The sequence below is a fragment of the Netta rufina genome (genome assembly GCF_964035555.1).
Source record: "Netta rufina genome assembly, chromosome: 28".
NCBI classification, from domain to species: Eukaryota; Metazoa; Chordata; class Aves; order Anseriformes; family Anatidae; genus Netta; species Netta rufina.
The window spans coordinates 796,109-821,226 of NC_140152.1; the positions used below are offsets into that span (position 1 = coordinate 796,109).

The window sequence follows — 25,118 nt, forward strand, 5'->3', positions numbered from 1 at the left end:
CCTCCGCTGCCACCACAGGGAGCAAGGAGGACGTGGTGTCCCACCTTTGCTTCATGCCCGTGTTTGCATAAGACATAGTCCCCAGGCCACAAGCAGAGGTCCACGGGGTTTCCTGTGGGACTGGGACCTTGTCAGGGCCATGGACCATGGTTTGGGGTGCTCCAATGGAGGCATTTTTTAGTTGTAGCCCACAGACTGATGATCTTGATAGGACTTGCATCACGTCTCTCTTTCCCTTCCAGGTGCATGGGAGAATGGTAGAGAGCCCGTAAGACCATGCTCTACACCATGACATGTTGGCTCCCGGTCCTGATCCTCCACCTGGTCCTCCAAAGCTCCCCACGGGTGGCAGCCTGCCCTGCCCGCTGCGAGTGTGCCCCGCAGATCAAGTCAGTGGTGTGTCACCGCAAGCGGCTCACCGCCATCCCCGAGGGCATCCCTACTGAGACCAAGATCCTGGAGCTCAACAAGAACCGCATCCGCTGTCTGAACCCAGGGGACCTCTCCCCATACCCCTTGCTGGAGGAGCTGGACTTCAGCGAGAACATCATCACCAATGTGGAGCCAGGCGCCTTCAGCAACCTGTTCAACCTGCAGACCTTGCGGCTGCGGGGGAACCAGCTCAAGCTCATTCCCCCGGGAGTCTTCACCAAGCTGACCAACCTCACCCTGCTGGACATCAGCGAGAACAAGCTTGTCATCCTGCTGGACTACATGTTCCAGGACTTGCGAAACCTGAAGAGCCTGGAAGTGGGTGATAACGACTTGGTGTACATCTCCCAGCGAGCCTTCTCAGGGCTGCTTGGCCTGGAGCAGCTGACCATCGAGAAGTGCAACCTGACCTCCATCTCAGCCGAGTCGCTCTCCTACCTCCAGAACCTGGAGGTGCTGCGGCTCCGGCACCTCAGCATCTCCACACTGGAGGACCAAAACTTCAAGAAGCTCTACAACCTCCTGCAGCTGGAGATCGATAACTGGCCGCTGCTGGAAGATGTCTCCCCCACCAGCTTCCAGGGCCTGAACCTCACCTCACTCTCCATCACCTACACCAACATCACAGCTGTGCCCACTGCTGCCTTGAGGAACCTGGTGTACCTCCGGTACCTGAACCTGTCCTACAACCCCATTAGCACTGTGCTGAAGGGTTCCTTTAAAGACCTCATCCGGCTCCAGGAGCTCCACATTGTGGGCGCTCTCTTGGTGTCTGTGGAGCCACAGGCCTTCTCTGGCCTGCGACAAATCCGGCTGCTCAACCTTTCCAGCAACTTTCTCTCCACACTGGAGGAGAGCACCTTCCACTCCGTCAACACACTGGAGACACTGCGGGTGGACAGGAACCCCCTGGCCTGCGACTGCCGCCTCCTCTGGATCCTGCAGCGACGGAAGACGCTCAACTTCGACGGGCAGCAGCCCATGTGCTCCACACCACCTGAAATCCAGGGCAACGCCCTGCGTGACTTCCCCGACTCTGTGCTCTTTGAGTACTTCACCTGCCAGAAGCCCAAGATCAGGGATCGAAAGCTGCAGCATGTCACAGCCCGCGAAGGCCAGTCTGTGTCCTTCCTGTGCCGGGCGGACGGGGAGCCGGACCCCTCCATTGTCTGGGTGTCCCCCCAGCACCGCATGATCACCACGCGCAGCACAGGGCGGGCAACCGTGCTGCCAGGGGGCACCCTGGAGATCCGCTTTGCCCAGGTGCAGGACAGCGGTACCTACATCTGCATTGCCAGCAACGCAGGGGGCAACGACACCTACTTTGCCACCCTGACGGTCAAGGGGCACCCAGCCGATGGCTCCCCGTACGCCAACCGGACTTTGTACCTCAGCGAATTCAACGACACCTACCACAACGACACCCAGGTCTTCTTGAAGTTTACGCTGGATCTCAAGACCATCCTGGTCTCCACAGCCATGGGCTGCATCACTTTCCTTGGCGTGGTCCTCTTCTGCTTCCTGCTCCTCTTTGTGTGGAGCCGGGGCCGGGGGCAGCACAAGAACAACTTCTCGGTGGAGTACTCCTTTCGGAAGGTGGATGGTCCCACAACCACCACGGGCCAAGGAGGAGCCAGGAAGTTCAATATGAAGATGATCTGAGCCTCTTGGAGGAGAAATGTTGTCTGCTGCCCAGTCCTGGGCATGGGTACAGCACGATGGAGCCAGGGGTGCGGGGGCACCGGTGATGTCCTTGCTGCTTGGGGGTATCAGCAGGGCCAGCACCACATGTACCCAGAGTCTGGGATCAAGGACCCACATGGTCCCAGCCCCACAGTGACCCCACAGGGTACAAGTTGCCCAGGGGCCATCCCAGCTCCCGATGTAGCTGATGTTTTTGCTACCAACTATGCATTTCTTGATGCAGCAGCATTTCGGCCTGGGAAAAAAAAAAGAAAAAAAAAAGCTTCCTTTTTTTTTCCCTTTTCCCTTTTTATTTTTTTTTAAGACTCTCTGGAAAACTTTCTTGGTGTTGTTTATGGTTGTTCTCTCTTTTTTGTTTTGTTTTGTTTTTTTTTTCCTCCAACAATTTTTTAAAATGAATTTCCAAAAGAAAAGTCTTCCGGTGCGACGCAGGACTGGGGTGCCATACCAGGGTGTTCCTGGCCCCCCCCCTTAGCCCCCCCGCTGGCACAGCCAGACCCCAGGACATGGCCATGCCACGGGACCTTCACCTGGGCAGCTTCAGCAAGGGGCAGCTGCAAAAATGGGTGCTGGGTATGCTCCTGCACAAGCAATAATGATCACCCGTCCCTCCTACCCCACGCCAGGCAGTGGGGGGTGTGAGCAGGAAACAAATGGGGAAAAAAATAATGAGGCCACAGGCATTCAAATTACAATGAGCAGTCGCACAGCAAGGCCAGGCCCCACTTTGTATGCATCCAAGCCGCTCTCCAGCCATGGCCTTGATGGGGATGTGAGGCTGGGACCGAGCTCTGGCAACCTGGCGGGGAGCAGGGACGGTGACACCAGGCAGCAGGATGGGGGTGAGGGCTGGGGTCCTGCTCCAGGGCTCCCAGGGCTGGGGTACAAGGTGGTGCCCACATTTCTGCTCCTGATCCAGGGTTGTCCCATTGGCAGCTGCAGGGCTGATGGTGGGATGTCCTCATACAGGTACAAAAGGCAGCTTTGGGTGCAGGCAGGGCATCTTCTTTAGCTTGCAAAGTTGAATTCTACAGGACAGGAGCTCTGCGCCCTGCTTGCTGCCACAGGGACAGTCCCAGCTTCATGTCCCTTGCCCCACTGGCTCTTCCACCTCTGCTGTACCTCAGGATGTATTTTTTTGGGTGCAAGAAGGAGCAGATGGAGAGAGAGCCTGGATGGGACCCTGTAGAGCCCACCACCACTCCCCCAGCTCATCTCCATGCTTGGGGCGCAGGTTGCAGCTTTCAGGTGGTTTTATCTTTTTCACCTATTTTCAAGTACCTTTTAAGTAGAGTAGCAGAAGCCCCAGCTCCTTGGGGGGGCTGCAGGAAGGGCTGTGCCCCCTTCCTCCTCCCTGTGTTCAAAAAGGGGCCATCCCTGTCCCCATTCCTGCATGTCCCCTCTCTCTGGGCAGCCAGCAGTGTGCCCAGGCAGGGCTTATGGCACCCCCAGGCCTTTTGGGGATGAATTTTGGGCACAAGCTCCCACAGGGCCAGGGACTGGAGGGGACAGGGCTATGGCCCCACAGCTTCAGTCTGTCATCCCCACACCCCATCTCAACTGCACCCCATCCTGCTGGGATGTGCCATGGGCACAGCACACATTTGGCCTCCTCGGCCCCCAGATTGTCCCCAGAGGGAAGGGGGTGGCGGAGCCAATGACCACAGCATCCAAACAGCACCCAACCACGTTCAAACCAGACCCAGGCTGCTCCCGTGCCTTCCCCTGCCCACACTGGGGGGATCACAGGGTTGGGGAGACACCCATCACTCCCCATCATCCTCACCACAGGTCGCATGGCCAGGTGCCCCCACGCTCCCCGCACTGTGCATGCTGTGTCGTGTCAGGGGTCCCACCCACGTCACCTGCTCTGTCTGATTTGTTTATTTATGTATTTATTTATTTATTTTACCTTGGGGGTGTGTGGGAGGGGTCAGGCACAAAGGCTTGCAAAATCTCCAAAAACCTCCCACCGTTTGCAAAGAAAGGTTCTGGCAGTGCAGACCTGCACAGGTTTCTATGTCATGAGCATGTGAAATTTATTTGCAGGGGAAAAAAAGGAAAAGAAAAACACAAAACTAGGATTTTGTGATTTTTGTTTGTTTGTTTGTTTGCTTTGTTTTTTGCCTTTTCTTCCCCATGTGCCTCCAGTAAGACAGCTACCTGCACAGTTGGTCCCTTCTGTACTGTGTGCAGGATCCATGCCACAGCCTCCAGCAAGGCAGAAGGGCTCGGGCAGACCCCAAGCACCTGGAGCTCAATTGGGGACAACTGTCTGCTCAGACTGGGCACTCGCTAAGGGATGGAGGTCAGGGCAAAGCTGCAAACATGGAGCCAAAGGGATTAGGGCAGTGGGTGAGGACCCTGGTGGGGTCAGGAGTGGGGGGGGTTGGGCTTTCCTGTTGATCACCTGTGAGCACCACTGCCAGCCCTGTAAAACCCCTAATAAACGATGCTAAAACAACTTTCAGAGGGTACTAAAGTTCATATTAATAACTAATAAATGATTAATGTGCATGTGTTAACAAGCTGCCACTGCTATTAATCTGTTATTAATTATTAATTGAGTGTTTATAAGTATGCCCTGAAGCCGATGGGTGCAAAGCCTTGCACCCACCCTCCTGCTTGCATGGAACTGGGGGGGGGGGCGGATTAAAGGGCTCCACAGACACACGTGTACGCTCATGCGTACACACACACACACACACACACGTCTCACAGCTCCGCTCCCTCTGCTGCACAGTCCCCTGCTCAGCTTGCAGCCCCAAGCACCACTGGCATCCCCAGGGGCAGCGTGGAAATATCAGCATACCCTAACAGCATAGCTTTGAATTTTCACCAAATGCCTCCGACGAGGCTGAAATCCAAGCACCAGGGTATGCACCACAGTTCGCTGGCTGGGGAAACCAAGACACAGGTGGGTGCTGTGGCAGGGCTAAGGAGCTGGAGCCAGCAGCACTGGGGGGAATTGGGAAAATTTCTGCTTCTAAGGAGTATGTGGGGTTCCCTTCCCCATCCCATCGGCCCCGGGGGACATGCTGGCATCTCTGCCCTTGCCCAGGTGTAGACCTGTCCTTGTGTTCCCAGCAGTGGGATGTGAAGGCACTACTAAACATCCAGAAACACCCCATTACCCTGCTCCCAGGCTCGGTGGCTGTCCTTCCTTTGGTCACCCCACAGCCCTGGCTCCCCTCAGTGTGGGACTGGGATAGTCACTGGGATAGGCACTGGGTGCCTGTGGGGTGGTGAAGCAAAACAATGCCTCCATCTGCTGGAAGAGCCAGCCCTGGATGGCTCCTTCCCCCCGTACCCCAAATCCCTGCACCCTGTGGGGATTTAGGGATGCTCCCAGGGTGCAACCAGCAACAAAGCAGCAGTGGTCCCAGTTGGAAAATGCCCCTTGGCCTCTGCAGCTGGGCAGGGCAGGAGCACACTGGGGTGTAAAAGAGGAAATTGGGGGTTTTCTTTTACTTCCTGCATGGAAAAAAAATAATAATAATAAATGCATGTTTCCAGAGAGTACGGCAGGCTCACTGTCAGAGTTGCTGTGCTGAAGAGTCTGGGTGCTCAGGGGACCTAGAGCTGAGCCCCATGGTTCCTGCAGCAGCTCTAGGGGTGATGGAGTCTCCATGACCAAGGCTGCTGAGAAACCAGCTCTGACCCCAGACAAGAGAAACCCAACCAGAGATGGGCCTGAAAAATCCCTGCAGCAGCCAGGTATTAAGGATAACAACCAAAAAAATGCCAAAAAAATAAAGGCAATTAGGAATAAAGAAGCAATTTTCCAGCAGGTGCATTTAAAGATCTTATTCCCGCTGGGATGAGAAACCAATTTCCTTATAAATTAGAAAGGCTTCAGCTAAGTAGAAGTTCCCTGCCTCAGCTCCCCAGGCCCCCCAGCTGCAGAGTGGGGGGGCACAAAGGGCTTTGTGGCAGTGACCTCTGCCAGCCCTGCTGGCACAAAAAGCTGCTGAGTGCTCGGCAACTTTGGCAGAAGGTGGTCAGCAAATTTTGTCAGCCAACAGTGCCTAAACCCCTCCTGCTGCCCTGAAAATCAGCTTCCTGAGGTGCTCCATGAGGAAATCTCTCCCCATCTCAGGCAGTGCCCTGCAATTGCTATTTTCTAGCAATTGCTAGAATTGAGCGATTTGGGGAGATAATATCTTTGTGTGACTTTTTTTCTGTTTAGCGGGGAGATACACCCACCACGTTTAGCAGCTGCTGGTGTGTTTTACCATCTTTAATTTGCCATTTGTGGTTGGAATCGACATGTTGGCACAGAGCTGACAATTGGAGACTTAATTTTGCAATGTGGTTTAATGCTAGACCCATTTACAGCCCAATTTCCCTTTCACCCAAAATACCAGTGACCATCCCCTTGCTTTCCCAGTAACAGTTTGGAGGTGTTTACCTGAAGTCACAGGTCCAAACATCCAAAGTCTCTTCTTGCCCACTGCAGGGTTTTACTGACTGATGCCTTTTCCCTAGCTTTGTAGGGGAACATTCATGTCACTAATGCTGTGCTTTTTATTCCTAATGGTCCCTGGTTTATCTTGAATGTAACATTATTTATTAAGGAGAAAAATTGATGTTCCTAGTAGATTTACAGTTGTTTAGAATGGTTTGTTGTACAGTCATTAACATAAATGATTTACCAAGATGAGGGAAAGGTGCTGACCCCATTGCCAAACACCATCAATAAGCCCAGAATCCTGATGAATCTTAAATGCTCACCATTTCTATTCTTATTTTTACAACACTATAGCCCTGGGTGGAGCAGGGGAGCGTACAAAGCCAAGCTTCCTGCTCTGCAGTGCAAGCAGGAGCTGAGCCCACTGCATCCAGCAGGGAGAGCATTGCAACCAGCACGGGAAGGACGAAGCACATGCTGTCACCTCCCAAATTCTTGCACATCCTCCTGAATCAGGATTAAAATACAGCTCAGCCCCAGCACATGCTTTATCAGTTCTAATATATGGCCTGTGCTTGGTGAGCACTACAGGCAAACAGACACAAACCCGGCGGGTTTCTTGGTGCTGTCTAGGAAATGCGAATTGTAAAATGCACCACAAAAAGCCCCATCAGTGGGCTATCTGTGCCTCAGGCACCAGCTAAGCACCAGTTAAGCCCCAAAACCAGCCTGTCCCACCACCATTCCTGTGGACATCTGTCTTGTCCCAGCTCAAGCTTCAAAAATACAGATGATGTTGCCTTTTCTGTGTATAAAGCCACATCTCCTGAAGCCTGCTCATCCTCCAGCCTTGGGGCTCTCAGGCAAAATTCCCATGGTTTGCCTAAAGCTGGGAGACAATTCAAGACAGCCCACATTTCATTTTTTAGAGTGTTAAAAGAGCAACCTTGTCCTAGGGGTGACAGATACCAGAGGGGGAATTTCCTGATTTGTAACAGCTCCAGGAAGTCCCAGACAAAAATAATAAATAAATAAACAAATAAATATTTCCACCACTCTGGTACATCTAGTGTAAAGCCATTGGAGAGAAGGGACTTTAAAAGGGGTTTGGAAGGTTTTACTGCAGAAATCCCTCCCTGCAGCACTGCTGCCATCCAGAAAGCACCCAGGAAGAGGAGTGTATAGTGTGCGCAAGCAGCAGGAGTGAAGCAAACACATTGCAACAACGTGCAGCAGGTCACAGCACTCCCAGCTGACAGTGTTGCAATCAGTGCTACCAGAGCACCCCAGGGTGACACAAGGATGGCTCAGAAGTGACACTGAGCCTTGGACTTATTTTAAGCTTGCTAGACACTGAGGAATGTGTTTTGAAAGTACATCTTCCTGCAAGTAGAGACCATGGCCAGCACTGGGGATCCCAGAATGGGGTGCCAGTACATCTGCTGAACACAAGGAGGCCCCAGCAGTGCCGGGAGACGGAGATGGAGCCCACCAGACCCCCACCGCTGCCGAGAAAATATCAGAGGTAACAACAAACTACTCTGCAAACGTGTCCCAGAATTACACTTCCCAGCTGCACCCAGCAAGAATGCCCCAGCCTGAGGTTTTGCACCACTGCAAGACCCATGGGTGCAGCAGGGTAGTAATGCATTAGGGGGGGGGAGGGGAGATCTGTGCCAAAGCTTGAAGCTGTACAGGGATGCCGCCAGCAGAAAATGGTGGGTTTCAAGAAAGCCAACATGGTTTCAGTACCGCTCATAACAGCAGGGTCAGAGGCCAGGATGGAGAAGTGAAACCCCATGGCTGGCTCCTTCCCACTGCTCTACGTCCCTGCTCAGTGCTCACAGGCTCACTGCACATCCCTCCTCATGCACAGACCTCTGGATCCCCTGAGCCCTGTCTCTGCTCAGGCAGGTGGGGCAACAAAAGCTTTTCCTGCCCTCACCCCACACCTTTCCATCATCATTGCATCCACCTCATGGCCACCAACAAGGGACACCAGGGCAGATATGAAATTATGGCTGTAGCCATGCACCAGCACACGCAAAAACCCACGCAGCCTCTGCCCCACAGGAGCACCCCCAGTGCAGGGGCTGGAGTCACTGGGAGACCAAACTCCCCGCCTTTTACCCCCAAACTTCACAGCCACGTCCACCCCAGCTGCTGCTTCTCCTTTTTCTTTCTTCTTCCCCAGAGCTAGTAGTGAGAGGAGCGGAAGTCCCTGGGGGGTGGAGGGGGGGCAAGCGCTGACTCCCATCTCTGTGCAGGGCCGTGGCGCAGGCGGGGGGCCAAGTGCACACCCGCTGTGCCAGCCTGGACCTGGGGGGCCCCGCACCGCCCACCACCATGCCAGACACCTCAGGGGAACACCTGCCTCAGACCCCCGCCTCAGCCCTTATCTACAGCAACGTGGGTGAGTGATAACCAGGCACCCCCCCAGGACAGAACTATGCTGTTCCACCCCCTATCCCCCCACACCCCCAACAGCCATTCCCCCCTCTGTGCATGGTTTTGAGGTTGGAGAGGTGCAGTGGTGTGAATAACAGCTCCCTGTTCCTCCCTCCCCAGGAGAGCTGCGCGCCCACCTCATCCCCACCAAGGCCAGCCGAGGGGATGGAGCCAGGAGAGTCCCCCCCCATCCCAGCCATGACCCCCTGCCTCCTCCCTTGCCAAAAAAGCAGCTGCAACGAGCAGAGTCCCTCCCGGAGCAGGGTCCGTCACGGCCCCGCCACGGTGACACCACACCATGGTTTGGCAGCACCCTGCTGCCACACAAGGAGGGGGGTCCCAGCTCCAGGCCCCCCCGGGCACCCAAGAAGCCCCTGGCCAAGTCCCAGAGCCTGGGGGAGCCCTGGAGCATCCCGGGAGAAACCCTGACACCCAGCCCAGAGGAGCTGACCTTTGGGACAGGAGATGCAGAGCTGGGCCGGCTGCTGCGGGGCCTGAATGGATGGGACGGGCTGTGCACAGCCCTGGTGGGTTGCCAGGTGGCCAGCTTGACCCGACTGGTGGCCCAAGCCCAGGAGGAGCTGGTGGGACCCCCGGAGTGGCTGGGGGTAGAGCTGGCAGGGAAGGGCTGGGCAGCACTCAGCATCCTGGAGCGGGAGCCGTGCTGCCAGAGTGGCGATGCCTGGTATTTCCGCGTGGGATTTGCTTTTAGGCAAGACCAGCTGGTGCTTGCAGCCAAGGTAAGCGGGGAGTTTGGGCAGCAGGAGGGGGCTGCAGGCAAGTGTGACCCTGGGGTGGCTCACATTAGCTGGGAGGTTCCCCTTTGGTGACAACTTATTCATTTGCTAAATGAGCTGGTGCTGCTGACGCTGCTGCTGAGGGCTCCCGTGGGTTTAAGGGACCAAAGGTCCGAGGTACAAGGAGGAAGGGATCACTGGGGCAAGTGCCCTGGCATGAGGCCTTGAGGGGTCAGTGGGCAGGGAATGGGGCTGGCTCCCTGGTAGTGCAGGATGAGACCCAACAAAGCAGCCTTGCAGCTCAGACAGGACTGACACCCCCCTCTGTATGCCCCATTCTTGCTTCAAGCTGTTTGGTAGGCACCAGAGGGTGCAGGTGAGCCCAGCACCATGCATGGGTAAGACTGGGACTTGTGGCCCCAACCCAAGTGGTGGCCTGGCCCAGGACCCAAGCTCTGTCCTGGCACAGCTGTCCCTGCTCTTTCGCTCCTCACAGGTCCTCAAGCCAGGCTGCTGCAGTCTGGGCATGGAGAGCTTCCTCGGGGCACACTGCAGCATCCAGCGCCTGATCGGACGTTTCACCGAACACATCCCTGGGGAGCTGTTGCTCCCGGGCCACCCCAGTAAGCAGGGGCTGTCCCCTTCTGGAGAGGAACCAGCCACTCCTGCCATCCCCCGAGTCTTGCAGGTCCTCCTATCCCCAGACGTGCCCTACCAGACCCTGGCAGGGTTTGTGGAGGGCTCCTGGGCACTGCACAGGAGCAGCCCCGGGCACTATGAGCGCCTGGCATGCCTCCTCCTCTTGCAGGTGTGCATGGGGCTGGAGTACCTCAGGGCACAGAATCTGGGGCAGGGTGACATCTGCCCCGAGAACCTGCTGTTGGTGCAGTGCCCGCGTCCCCTTGGGAGCCAGCAGGACAAGGAGGCCTCCATGGGGCTGTCCCTTCCAAGGTTGATCATCAGCAACTTGTTCAAGCTTAAAGACAAGAGAAGACCTTGTTCCACCAGCCAAGAGCAGAACTGGACAGAGGGTTCTGCTGCTCCCCTCACCCCAATGGCAGATGAGCTGAATATAGGCATGCTGATCTATAAGATCTTGCATGTGGATATCTCTTTGGAAAATGCCTTGGACCTGAGAAGAAATCAGCTTCCTGAAATCCCCTCCCTGTCTATCTACTCCACAGGACTCAAGCGTTTAGCCTTGCTGCTTCTCCACCAAGACCCCTTCAAAAGGGTCTCCATCGAGCAGGCCAGGGGCATCCTGCAGGTCCTGCTCTGGGGGCCTCGCCAGGAGCTCTTTACCAAGAGCAAGAAAACGCTGGTTCTGCTCCGGAACTGGGTGGAGATGAAGAGGGCACTGCTGCTGCTGAAGTTTGCTGAGAAGGGGGCTGGGGCCGGGGGGAGCCTTGGCCTGGAGGAGTGGCTGTGCTGCCAGTACTTTGCAGAGGTCACGGAGCATATGCTCTACCAGGTTACCCAGGTTCTCTACATGCCTTAAAGACAAGCGTGCCCAAAAGGCTCCCATAGGAGCCCATAGAGGTCTGGACAAATCCACCAGCTCTCAGCTCCTAACCAAGGCTGATCCTGGCTGCAAAAACTGTTTCCAAATCTGAAACTGATCCTGCACACCACATGAACAATGGTCCCAAGTAAGCAGGGACCAAACTCCCACCGTGGTACCTTGGCTCCCAGGATGCAGGATGTACTTTTACTCCTTTCACTGATTTTTGTTCAATGGTTTGAGTCCAGGTTATTGGAGCATCGCAGAAAGACAGCTGGATGGAAGCCACAGGACAAAGCACCAGCTCAGCTCAGTGGTTGATTATCCTGAGTAAGGTTAATGGAGCTTAGATTTTTCACACACACACACACGCAGGAAAAAAAAAAAAAAAAAAAAAAAAAAAAAAAACTCCTGTACTGCTACTGCTACTGTTTTAAATAACAATACAAAGCCATACATTACTGCTTGCCTTAAGATACCATTATGGGAGAAGAAACACAATGCATCACACAGCCTTGCCCTTTTTAGGAATAGATTGCATCATAGTCACAAATACCAATGTCGTCTCAAAGGGGGAAATAAAGCAACCACAGCTTCAATAAAACCCAGAGCTGAGCCTATTAAATACTGACCTTTTATGTGCTTTCTTACACCCTGACAATCCATCCAGAGAGGATCACAAAGCTGAACTTCACCACTCCACAGATGACTTAGAGCAGCAGACAGTGGGTGGGTTTGTGGCTACTGCACACAGGGGCCAGACTGGATCGTCAGTCTGGCTGCGCCAAGGCAGGGCCATTGCATCTATGGAGAAGTGTGAGATGCCCATGGGTCTGTCTCAGCCTCTGTTTAGGGTCTGTTAGGAGCCAGGAACCAGCACCTGGATGCCCCGTATGGTGATCACTGTGCTGTGATCCGTGCCATGAAACCTCAAGGTGTATGGGATGGGGCAAAGCCTGTGTGGGTAAGGCAGAAACTTGAGCCCAGGGTCGTAGACAATCTCCAAACATCTGGCTGCAACAGGGTGCTGGCAAAGTGGAGTTAGCATGCTGGGGACACGAGCCCATCGCACACAGCCCCAGACCCCTTGGCACCCCCTTGGCTGAGCCCTGAGCCAAGTGTGCCCCCCATGGTCCCACTCCTGGAATGGGACTTGCGTGTGAGCAAGATCTGACTCACGTGGTGACTAAACTGAGTGCAGCTTGCAATAAATACATTTCCCCTGTAAAGAGACCCATAACCAGATGCACATGCCTGTCCCACAGCACATGGGGGGACACATCTTAAGGACACATCATGCAGGCAGTGGCTGCTCAGCACTGTGCAGGATCAGCACCTTCCAAACCACGTGAGCATGGCTGTCTGCATAGCTGGTCGTGTGTCACACGAGACCCCACTTGGGTAGTTGATATAATTATTAACTAAGTAATTATTAATCCACTCACAGCTATCACCTGACGGCATACAGAACAGCTGCTGTGGGCTGTGCACACAGTGAGATGGGCCCTGGGGGCTTCCCCACAGAGGCAGGTCTGGTGTCCCATTGATGGAGATAGTGACACACTGGGCAGTCACTAGAGCCAGTGGCACAGCTGAGTCTGGGAAGGATCCTTCTTGGCAGTCCCCAGACTTGAAAAAACCTTGGTAAACAGGAGCTGTGAGCCTGGAGACAGAACCACAGAGAAAAATGCTCCCAGCCAGTGGGTTTCTGCCTCCTGCCCTGCCCCAACAACGTGCTGCTTTCCCAGGGTGCTGCTTTCTTCCAGTCTGGCATGGCAGAAACATGCTCCATCCCCAGCCTCACAGCCCAGGGCTGCATCCCACATCAGCCTCATTGCTTGGACTGCAGCAGGGCTGGCACCCAGCTGAGCTCACAGCCCCTTTGTGTGAGGCTCTGCACACGGTGGGGACCATCCCTGCCTCGAGCATCTCCCAAACAGAGCTACAAGGGAGGTAGGACCAAGGGCAACCAGGTCCTACAGACCACAGACAGGAAGGATCAGGGTTGAAAAATCTCCCTGGCCACACAAATCTGCTCGGTACCCAAGCACGGCTGGTTCACAAAACCAGAGTCTCCCAGTAGGAGCTTTGGGGCCAGAACCGCGCAGAAGGCATTGCCCTGCATCCCCACTGCTGCTCCTGTAATATCATGCATGGCTACAAGATGGCAGTAAAAGCCCTGGCAGTAGCAGCAGCTCAGCAGCAGGGCCTGCTTGGGCACCTCACCCTGGGGGGAAAATAATAATAGCAATAATAAGAAAATATACACACACACACACACACACACATATACTCCTGCAGGCCTAACCCAGCCCCTGGTGTCCCAGGGGCCAGGATGGCCAGATCCTGTGTCACTGCCACAACAGCAGCTCCAAGCACCACCTGCACCCCCAGCTCTGGTTTCCAGCTGATAATCACTATTGGTGACTGTCACCCCTTCTGCTGGGGCAGCTTGGAGCACTGCAGCCAGCAAAGCCTGCATGGGTCCACAGCTTTGGAGGCAGAACTGTGCGGGCTCCACACTTGCTCATCCCCCCAGAAGGCAGGCAGGACCATCACTGCCACAACAGGTGAGACAAAAAGTTTCTTACGAGAATCCTCTTAGGAACTTGAGGCTTTTGCCAGCTTATTGGGAAAAGGCAGGAACACCCTCTCCCACCCACCTCATGCCCCCCTCCTCCTAGCCAGCTTTTGGCAAGTTCACAGCTTTCCAAAAATAAAAAATAAAAAATGCACATGACAATAAGACCATAAACAAGTGACAGTAGGAAGGGGTCTGCTTGCATTCAGCTAGCTACACAGCAGCCAGGAGCCCAGGTCTATCAGGAACCTCAGGAACCGCTGTCATGCAGGTATACCAGGACCCAAGGAGCAGAGAGTGACAGTGCTGGGAGTGTGAAGGGTCCAGATGTTAGCAAAAGGCTTGGTAAGTGCCTGAAGCCAATTAATCAGACCATCACTTATCAGGTTCTCTGGGATCACAGCACCACACCCGCAGGCCCCTTTGTGCTGCAGCAGGGGCAGTTACCACCATGGGACTCGTTCACCACTGCTTGGGGAGAATTGTAGCAGTAGCAGCAGATTGACATACTCATGCAATGCCTGTATTCCCCGGCCCAGAACAGCTGCCTAAGGATCACCCCCACAAAGCAGCCCCCCAGAGTGCATTTACACATTTCAGAACATAGGTGAGTTGGATCCTAAAGCCAAGCTCTGGGGACACAGACCTGGTAGCAGAGCACAGTCTGGAACAAACGAGGATCATGTGCTTGAGCTTACACTGACTCAACAGCATGAACAATGGGGTGCTTGAAACCTGGTAAAATAACCTTGGGGCCAGCACTCAATCGACCCCAGGGATTCACTGCTATAAGCTTTATAGACAAAGTTTGATGGGACTTAATAGCACTAAACAAGCATATGCAGCTGCAAATGTAAACTAAAAAAAAACTGAAACATGCTTTAAAGCACAGCCCTCTGGAGACCTACCACTGTAGGTGACAGCTACACTGCAACCTCTGGTAAATCTAGCACTGCATACGCCCACATTTTTCCCTTCTGTTCAGTATCACAGACATTGTCCGGGTGGCTGTGGCCCCCCCCAACACGCACTGCTCAACTCCCTTCTCCTTGTACTTCAACCCCAATGTTTCACCTGATTTACAGGCCCCTTCTGGAGGCTGCCTTAGCTTCAGTGACAACATTTAGCTATGCAAGTGCCACAAGCCTTTCTAGATCACAGCCAATAAGGCAGTGAGTGCCAGCACAGAACCCCACCACTACCACTAACAGATTTCAGATGCTAAAACTGCATTATTTGGTTTTCAAAGCTGCTTGAACCTCATAGCATGCATACATTGTGCTTCTTAGCATTTCAACGGCTCATTTTGCTCATTTCAGTCTAACCAACACAAACCCTGAATTATCTATCCTATGAAACATCGATACAGCAGGGATTTACATATATTTATATATATAAAGCACCTATTATGGTATTGATAAACACTCTTTGGAACCACTCTGATGGCAGGGGTAAGAACAAGAGTTGGCCTCTTAGTACCTCACAACTTCTGTTTCCAACCAATTAAAAAAAAAAAAAAAAAAAAAAAAGCCAGAAGACTTTGCTGCCAGCCTGGCTGGTGTTTAATACTGCTACTCCATCATTGTTCACAATGACCAGTAGAAACAGATAACCTACTAGTTCTTTCACTGAAAGCAGGCTCTTCCAGGACTGCAAGTCCTGACAGATCATAGCCTTGAGCTCCAATCAAGCGACAAGTAACCCAAGCCCTTCCATACCTGCAACTTTAATGGCTGGGAGAGTTCCAGAGCCAACTCTTCAGAGTGCAAGTCTTAAACATCTTAAACCAGCAATAAAAAGTAAAATATAAACTTTTATTTAGAATTAAAGCAAATACTTCAGTATCACAAACACAATATTAAACTTCAAGAAATATACTGCTAATTTGGAGGGAGCATTTATTTGCACAACCACAACATGCGCACAAATCCAGAAAAAGATGTGGAGTCTGAAATTTTCAACATCTCACCACCAGAGCAGTTGGTCACAACATCTCATACAAAGTTATATGTACTGTAATAGATGTTGACAAAATTTCTACAGAATCATCTTTATAGACAACAAGAAAGCTCTAAAAGGCAAACATTGCAATCTATTCTTCTTCTGATGAGTCTCTCTCAAACGTGTAGGCCATGAAGCAAGCATCTGGTCTCTTGGGGACAAGGGGATGCCCTGGTCTCACAATCTCAAAGCCCAAAAAGCTGAAAGTACGGAGCAATGCAGCTAGAAAAAAAAAAAAAAAAAGAAAACATTTAATTCTCTTGGTATCAAGCAACAGTTAAAAGTTTCCACCAAAACCAACTTCAAATATTGCATTAACATCTCTAGTGACAGTGCTAACACCTACCTCTATCATCTCTGTTCTTGTGGAAACAAATGAACACATGATCAACTCGAAGCTGTTCTTCAGCAAACTCCAGAAGAACTGCAAAACTACAAAACAAATGCAAGACATTCAATGCACATGAGCAAGCACTTCATCAGAGGTGGGTAGCAAGGGCCCATGAACCCATCTGCACACATTACAAGCACAAGTAGTAGGCATGGGTTGCAGACTCACACCAATGAGAAACCCCCAAGCCATAGCTATAACTTGAGACACAAATTTAAATCTTAATTACACCAAAAAATGTGTTTTTTTGTTGCAGCTGAAGGGAGAACTGTAGTGACGGACTTAGAACCAGAATGCTATTTTCAGTGGATAAAAGCAGCCACTGCTACCAGGAATGCAGTTTGAAATCAAATCTTTGTCCTTGATTTTATTTTGCCTAACAGAACAAGCAGATGACGCTCTCAGATCAGGATCTCTTAGTCGTAGTCTCTTACAAGAGAGCATCAAGCACCACGAGCAGACTGAAGAGAATATCAACAGTACAATGCCAGATCTTCAAGACAAATCAAACTCAAGTTACATTTTATTCTACCCACCTGTCCTTGCTCCCTTCAGGCAGAGCACCACTGGGAATTTCTATATAGAGGTTGTTGTTGTTCAGCACTGCTCTCCAACTAATGTGTTTGGCATCTGTAAGCCTTGACTGGACATTCAGAATTCTTGTCCTGTTATTAGATGTTAGTTCTTCTGTTACATTCAGCCGATTATCCTGTAGCAGTAATACACGCAACATTACTTCCAGTTCATTTTGGAGAAGAGTTAACTCCCACTAAGAGTGCTGGGACAAGAAAAGCTTCCCACCTACCAGAGCAAGCTTAACATTACTCACCGAATAAAATAAATTAGCTGAAAGATTGTGATCCCTCTGACTATTCCCTCGCCCACCTGGGATCTTCAGGGGTGGGTGAGGGACATCAGGAGCACCACCGAGGCCCCGGACCCAGGTTACTACAGCAATTGAAGGGAACCCTGGAACTAGAAAAGAATCACAGTTAAAGGTAAACAGTGTTTAGGTAAGGTAAGCAGCAGTGTTAGAGGCCTGAGAATTCTAGGTTTTACACTGATTAGATGGCACAGGTTTGTAGACTGAGGGAACTCCTCCCACTGCAACCTAGCCAAGTAGCAAGACAAAAGAACATACAGGCCAAGCACGAGAACATCACGTAAAGCCCAGATCCACAGGCACCAGAAAGCTACTACTGTACTATACTGAATGAAATACTAGCCTGGAGATGAAAATACTCTTAACTTGGTATGAGGTAAATTTCTGTATTGTGGCAGATGTATGTTTGATCTGATCTCAAGAAAGGAACCATTTCACTACCATACAAAATCCCATTTTCTTCCCCACCCTGGAAATCGTTTTTCCTTGTGATATACAGCCTTAATTACATTAGATCTTTGCATCAGCTCTCTTAAGCTGGAGGTCAGAAAATTACATTAAATAGCCTCACAGAGGACACTATCTCAAATGCTACTATCAGGCTAAGCTCAGAAGCAAGCTCTTGAGTTTCAACTTAAAGACCACATCTGATGATTTGGAAATCTACAAGTCTTCCTACCGACTGACTTCTGGCGCAATTATACATTGCTTAGCAACATTCAGTGTTTAAGGTGAAGAATGTTATCTTCAGATATGAAACATTTCTTCTATGTGTGCTGTTTCATCCCATCTCTAAGCCTGCCTGGCTGTGAATAAGCCTTCTACTGTAGGAACAGAAATCGCTGTGCCGCCTGGCCCCTCCCTCTGCACCATCCTTCACCCTGCAGGCTCACTCTTGAGTTGCGTCATCTCAGCAGATGCAGCAATCGAGGCCCTTAGGGAAATTTTCACAATCGTCCTGTCTGTGAGTGCCAGCAGCCATTTGCAAATCGGAATAAACATGTACAAAATAATCCACCATTTTGCACAGTTCATACGAGTTTAATTTTTAATGAGCTTAGAATCTGTGATGAATAATCCATATTAGAAAGGGAATGAATGGTCATGTAAGTCAAATATTAAATGCCAGAAAGCATTAGTAAGCACAGCAGCTATAAAGTTATTAAACTAAAAATTATAATGTGCTCAATCTCAATTAAATGTGTTCAATCCATTATTTTAGGCTCTCTGAAACGATTTTAATACTAGCATTACTTATTTTATTTCAAAATGATTGCAGATCTACGTATTCCTAATTAGCCTTACAAATAAGCCTTTGAACATCTTGTTCAGTGCTGAGCGGTAGCAATCCTTTATGATTTCACCTTTCACCCAATGAAAAGCACTATATAATAAAGGCTGTCTGTAGTTCAGAAGTGAGAATATATTTTAGTGATGTTTGGGTAATCTTACTCCCCTTGCAAAAAAAAAGAAAAAAACATAGTTCTTTAACCTGCAGTTAAGTATAAAATCGGCTTCTGCAGCATTCTAGGGCTGGTCTCACAATGCACACACCAGGTCTGTTCATCGCTCTCTTTATTCAGGGCAGACCCACATCCTAAGCTTCCATCACTGTAGCCCGGTCACCCCACTCCAGATCTTTTCTCCCCAGCATCTGTTAGGATTGCTTAATTCTTCTGTTGGCTTTTAAATTAAGAGCTCTCGTAACAGTCTGACGTTCTACTCTGGGCTCAGCACCTCGATTACTTCTCAAGAATATCTACGCTTACGTAAGGGGCTAACAGCTTCCAGCCCTTTCCCCTCTCTGCCTAATTCTGCCTCTTCTCCCCCTGAGGGCCGTGCCTTTTGTCTTCAGGAGCCTTTTCCCCCCTTATCCCGCCGGGGAGGGGGGGGCACGGCGGAGCAGCCCCTCGAGGGGCCGGGGCCTGCCGCTAACGTGGCACCGGGAGGGGGCTCGGGGGGCGCCTGCCCGGGCCCGGCTGTACGTGAGGGGGGCCTAGGACGTGTCCCCTGGCACGGCTAGGGGCGTAACCGACCTCACGGCGTCGCCTTAAACGTCTGAAGATTAAAAAAAAAACAACATTTTGTTCGTTTTGTTTTGTTTTTTTTTCCCCTCCCGCCCCCCCCCCTTCTTTTGCGGGGGAGGAGGCCAGGCCGCAGAGCCCGCCCCCACCACGGAGCAGCCCTGCCCCTGGTCCGGGGGAGGGGGGGGGGAGAAGGAGGAAGAAAACCAGAGCCCCGGGGGGGGAAAGGAGGAGGCGGCGGCGAACACCCTGCGGTGCGAAGGCTGAGCGAGGCCCCAGCCCCTCACCTGCTCTGTCCGGTACTGAGGCTCAGCACGGCGGGCATAATGGTGCTTTTATTCCCCTCCTTCTCTCTAGCGAAGCAGTGACTGTTGAGTATCCGCTGCAGGGAGGATTTCACCATCCGGCCGCTCTGGTCCGAACCCCGAAACCCTCCGCTGCCTCCCGCCGGCCGCTCTCCAGGCGCTGCTAGACAAAATGGCCCCCCGGCTGCGGTGGGTCCTTATATACCCTCTGTACGGCCGCGCCCCCATATGGTACCGCCCCCCCGGATCAGGCCACGCCCCCAACCGGAGAGAGCTCTCGTGCGGGAACAGCCCAACTGTCACTCAGAAAGCCTTGTTTCCCATTGGCTGAAGGGAGTGCGAGGGCGGGACATCGAGCTCTTCCGCTATTGGCCGGCAGCGCGAGGAGTTCAGCGCTGGTTAGAAAGGCGACGAGACTGGGAGTCACGGAGAGCTGCGATTGGCTGGGCCCCCGCGGGTGGGCGGGATCTGGCGGGGCGGGGCGGGGCGGGGCGGGGTGGGCTGGGCGGCTTCGGCCCCGTGCCGCAGCCCTCGCCGATCGCAGGGCCGCCGGTTCGAGTCCCGCGTCCGGCGCCTCCGCCTGGCTGAGGTAAACTGCGGGGAAAGGGAGGGGCCGGGCCGCGCGTGGCGCATGCGCGGGGGGGGGGGGAGGGGGGGGGCGGGGGCGCGGGGGCGCGGAGGCGGCGCCCCTGAGGGTCCCCTCAGCGCCCCGTAGAGCTGGGGCCTCGGCAGGTCGTCCAAGGGGATGGGTCCCCCGCCCTCAGGCTTGCCCTGCATGGGCATCATCCGGTTAATAGAATGATTAGGGTTCGAAAAGACTTCCAAGATTAAAATTCGCCTCCCACCACTGTCGCCCACGGAACCATGTCCCCAGGCACCACATCCAACTTCTTGAACGCCCCCAGGGACGGTGACTCCACCACCTCCCTGGGCAACCCGTCCAATGCCTGACTGCTCTTTCTGAGAAGAAATGCCTCCTAATTTCCAACCTCAGCCTCCCCTGATGCAACTTGAGGCCATTCCCTGTAGTCCTACGGGCTGGATGCTGAGAGAAACGTTAAAAAATAAAAATAAAAAATTAACCAGTCACCAAAGTACAGGGCGGGGAGTCCCAGTGTGACCTCTTTTTGGTGCACCTGTCCTTGGTTGATGCTAGAATCACAACATCGCGTTTGCCTTCAGTTTGTGTTTTATTCTGGCCGCTGTGCGGTGTATAATTGTAAAGTTGTCTGGGTAGTGACTCTTAGCAACCTGAACAGAAAAAAGCCTCGTGCTGTACCTTCAATGAGGAAGCAAATAAAGGCTGGTTATTTACACAGCAGACGCTAACCTGCTGCCTGAGCCCCGTGACGAGCAATCTGTAACGCTCCCCTGATAACTTGCACAGCGCTTCTGATCTCCTGCAAGAGCTTTGGGAACCCGAGGCTTCAAGGCATAGCTGGGTCTTTGCACCCCACCGCAAGAGCAAGGTCTGGAGGAAAGGCTGAGTGTTTCAGACAACCCAGTTCTCTTCTGGACAATACAGGTGTAAACGCCTTCTTAAATTGAAAAGAAAGCAGCAGTCAAATATGTACGAAAAGTAAATACATGAGAATTCCTTGGTCCAATCTTTGACTCAGTCAGTTCTGAACATTTCAGCCTATTGCTTACGAGGTGATACCAGCCCCTTTCTAAAAACCAAGTCAGAAGCACATCGTGCAAGTCAGGGCACATCCTAAGTGGTGGATGTTACTGTCCTACATGGAAAGAAAGCTAAAATAAAGGTTTACATGATGCTGAATTGAGTTTGTGGGCAGGTATGCCTTGTAAATGAAATGGAAAAAAAGATTTTTATATAGCCAAAGAAGAATACTGAAGATACATTGTAATGTTAAAAAAAAATAAAATCATGGTTTTGTATAAAAATGTAGATGTCTGTATTCTTTTTTTTTGTTCAACCCGGGCTACAACAAGCCTGTTTATTGCCTTCAGGTACTGTAGCTGCATCTGAATATACATATATAATATTTTTATTGTGTTGTTTATATTTATTTGCTTTAAAATGTTCCCATCCAGGAGCTCTGAGCACATGGATAAACCATTGATTGGTTCCACTTTGAACAAGAATAAGTGTCTAAATCCCCACCCTCCTTCTGTGTCCTGAAACTGCTCTGATTTACTGTGATGGAACAAAGTGTATTGCCAAACAAAAACATTGTCTGTTCTCCTGCAGCTTAGATGACAAGCCTAGCCTGGCCAGCAGCCAGTGACTAGTCTGGGAGTCGTGGTAAGTAAGAGTTACAAGAGAAAAAGCCTTTTCCTGCTGCAGGTGTCTGCACTTAGCTCCCAGAACACAAAATAAATGCGATGTTGGTGCTTTCATCATACTCTCTACGTGTGGCTGTTGATTTATGGATGGGAAGCTGATTGCCATTTAATGCATTACCCAGAGACCAACTTGAAACAATGGGATAGCTGCAACTCAGGAATATTTGGACCAAATGAAGCACATCAGAGAAGATTTGGCAATTCATGTTTTGTGTGTTGTTTTAGAAAAGTTTCCTGGGGGGTGGGGTGGGTGGGGAGGGAGGGGGAGATATATTTGTTGATGGAAGGACAGGCTTAGCATTTTGTTTTAGGTTTCATTATTTCTAATAATGACATTTATTATTTATGTGGTAATCCAGCTGTAATTCCTGATAATGGCACTGTGTCAAAGGACATCATCTTTGCAGCTGCTTTACTGTGGCACTGGAAACAGCTTTGCTCAGTGGATACCTGTCATCTCAGTGGGCCATCACTCCATTTTACAGTTGAGTGACCTGGATAACACTGTGCTGTTCTGTAGTCTGCAAAAAGCCCAATCAACCTGTTTTCTTTTTGTGCATTAAATATTGTGTGGGATTAGTTCCAGCTGCAGTTTTGCTGAGATAGCCTGCCTCTTCCAGTTTAGCAGTGACAATGATTCATAAATCCTCACAGAGAAGACTGACTCAGAATGTCAGGATTAACAGCTGAGGCACTTTGAGATGTTGCCATCTCCAGCTGTTTTTTACCACTGTTTTGCCATGATTATCCTACCATAGCAGAATATGCAGAAGTAAGTGTGTGTCTGTGTCCTAATTGCTCCAGCTGCATTTTGTTTGGCATCTTTGGCCAACACTCAGTCCCTGGTTTTATCTAATAACCAGGCAGTGAACCCTAACAGCTGACATGTGGGCTTCCATTCATATACACCCACATCTGCTGTGGCACAGTAGCTTTCTACACAGAGGCAAGAGGGACAATTGCAAGTAGCCATTCTCCTCCATCAAAGTCCTGAGGCTCTAGTTCATCCCAAGTCCTGTGCTGGTGTCCACAAACACGCTATCAAAGACCTGCTCATTCCACTGGCCCCCAACGACCATGTCTCCGTGACACATTTCAAAGGACCAGCATAGTTCCCGAAGCTGACAAGCAGCAGAGAGCCTGTGCCATTAAGCTTCCAGCAGCTCTCTCCTGAACTGCTTACTGAACTCCTCAGAGGAGAACGTGCAGCGAGTCCCAGAAGTTCTCTTACACAAACAGGTCATAGTAATTAGGCTGTATAAAATCAGCTGGGAAAAGATCTTGTGCAATTTGAGTTACTAAATAACCAGACCTGTTAACGGAGAAAGTACAGAAGAAGCAACACAGCCAAACTCCAGATCAGGAACCTAAGTTTGAATAGTTTCAGGTTGAGGAAAACAAAATAGTTTTATTTTCCAGAACTTCATTTGCTTTTCTTTTTACCTTGTTTCAGCAAGTCTTTCAGTCTCTTTTAACAAGAGACATCCCAAACATTAATCAGAATCACCAGTTAGTGATTTTTGTCAATTTTTTATAGTTTTTACATTCTGAAGAGTGTTAGACTGAAAGCAGAGTTTATGATAGCACAGGAGTAAGTAGGTTGGTAGCTGATCTAAACAGATGCTCAAGGAAGAAATGGACAGGACCAGTAACGGCATGTCTTACCTCTTCATTGTCTGCTCTCTGGTTTGCACGAGTTTGTGATGAGATGACACAAAACTAGTGCTTAGGAAGATGTGCAGGATCCAAAACACTCTTAAGACTTGGCCATCCTGAAATCCTGCAAGTTGATACTGTAGCTGTATCACTTCTTTTATTTAGAAAAGGGAAGATAAGCTGTTCTGCTGTTGATTAGGTGATTAAAACAAGACTAAATAAGAAGACTGCAACCATTACTGTTTCTGTGTTTTTTTCTGCCACTGAGGGTGCTACTGGGGAGTGGGCTGCCCGGGCTGCACTGCAGCAGTGCCCGCTTGCATGTGCTAGAGCAGCAACAAAGCTCCAGTGAAGATGAGTGGAAAAGATTGGTAATGGACATGTAGCAGAAAGCCCAGTATATTTCCTGCTTAGCTGCATCATGCTGTCATAGCTCTTCTTGGATGTGGAAAGAGGAGATGTTTATGACATTTAGCAGCATCATGGGAATTAATCTGCCTCTGATTTGCTGACTAGGCAAGTACAACAGAAAGAAAAACACAAGCTCTCTTTTAAAGCATGGACAGTCCTTACATAGCATTGCATACTTAGTATCTCCATAAAAGTAGTAAAAACTATTTCAATAAATCAAGTAACCCAGACTATAAAAGCAAGTTGTTCTGCTTGCCTATTTTCTCTCTTTCCGTTCCAGGAAGATGCTCATTGTTCTAACAGTTTTAAGAGTTATCTAGGGATGCAGCCAAGCACCAAAACAGAACAAAAGATGATACAGAGATGTCTGTCATGACGTGTTTTCACAGAAGTGATTGTGATGACTTCTCCACCCTGTAATTTAGCTGCTTCTTCTCCCAGGATAATTTAAATGTTCAGTTTGGTCTGTTCTGTATGGAGACAAAGCTCAGCACAAGTTTATGAGGTCTTTATCAAAACACTGAACAGTGTTATTTCTAAACTTGGGTAAGACCTAAGTCTTCTAAAGTGGGGCTCCTAGGTCTGTCTGTCTCTTTCCTTCAAACTCCGGATTCATAGTCTTACAGGTAATAGTTAACTGTCAGTTACCTAATTTTAAATGCTCCCCCACTAACAATGGTCTTTGGTGAGTTAGAATCTATTCTGATCTTTGTGGGTCATGTAATTAGAACACTTTTTGTAGCTGGAAAACTCTCCTCATTTTCACTGACTTCCCTGCAAGAACGGTGTGATTTGAAGGTCAGGTTTTCTTCAGACCCCCTTGTGCTTGAAGGAAATTCTGTGTGCCACTGCAAAGTAAGGCTGGAATTCGTCAGTGTTTAACAGCACAGGGAAGAATTTATTTTCCAAGATCCTTGTGAGATATTAAACAAGAAGAAAGCAGTTGCTAGTACGTTGGGCCAACAAATGTCTGTGCTTCTTACCAAAGAAACTTTGGAACTCTGCTTTTTCACTTAAAAACAGCTGGTATGAAGAGGACTATATATTGAATGCAGATGAGGTAACAGATGCTTAAAATGCTTTAAAATTTCACTATCGTTTTTAGGGGTGTAAACCAACATAGTGCTGGTCACTAATAAGTGCCGAGTTGTCTTCTCTAAGTTTGCAGGAGCAGGCTTTTGAGGCGCTGCAGTTTGGTTTCCTTATAAAAATGATGCGGGGGTGAGAGGAGCAGCTTGAAGTGAGAACAGGAAACGTGGGCAGCGCCAGCCAGCAGCCGGAGACACGGGAGACCGTCAGGGGACGGCACCCTAACATTGTCGGGGA

The 25,118-nt window shown here is 50.7% G+C and overlaps 3 protein-coding genes across 3 annotated transcripts; 2 read left to right on the forward strand and 1 right to left on the reverse strand.

Moving 5' to 3' along the window:
* Positions 1 to 276: 276 nt before the first annotated feature.
* LINGO3 (leucine rich repeat and Ig domain containing 3) lies at positions 277 to 2,094 on the forward strand (the record flags this gene model as incomplete). Its single annotated transcript, XM_084302506.1, has 1 exon — positions 277 to 2,094. One exon carries the CDS (start codon positions 277 to 279, stop codon positions 2,092 to 2,094), a length of 1,818 nt encoding a protein of 605 aa, XP_084158632.1.
* A 5,878-nt stretch (positions 2,095 to 7,972) lies between these two features.
* PEAK3 (PEAK family member 3) lies at positions 7,973 to 11,230 on the forward strand (the record flags this gene model as incomplete). Its single annotated transcript, XM_084302586.1, has 4 exons — positions 7,973 to 8,072; positions 8,815 to 8,960; positions 9,116 to 9,735; positions 10,229 to 11,230. Exons 1-4 carry the CDS (start codon positions 8,029 to 8,031, stop codon positions 11,228 to 11,230), a joined length of 1,812 nt encoding a protein of 603 aa, XP_084158712.1. The 5' UTR covers positions 7,973 to 8,028.
* Positions 11,231 to 15,607: 4,377 nt separating this feature from the next.
* On the reverse strand, positions 15,608 to 19,585 carry OAZ1 (ornithine decarboxylase antizyme 1). Its single transcript, XM_084302545.1, is given in 6 exon segments — positions 15,608 to 16,037; positions 16,162 to 16,247; positions 16,743 to 16,915; positions 17,036 to 17,122; positions 17,124 to 17,181; positions 19,401 to 19,585. Coding segments are annotated over 6 exon segments (651 nt in total). The 5' UTR covers positions 19,517 to 19,585; the 3' UTR covers positions 15,608 to 15,906.
* Positions 19,586 to 25,118: the final 5,533 nt, after the last annotated feature.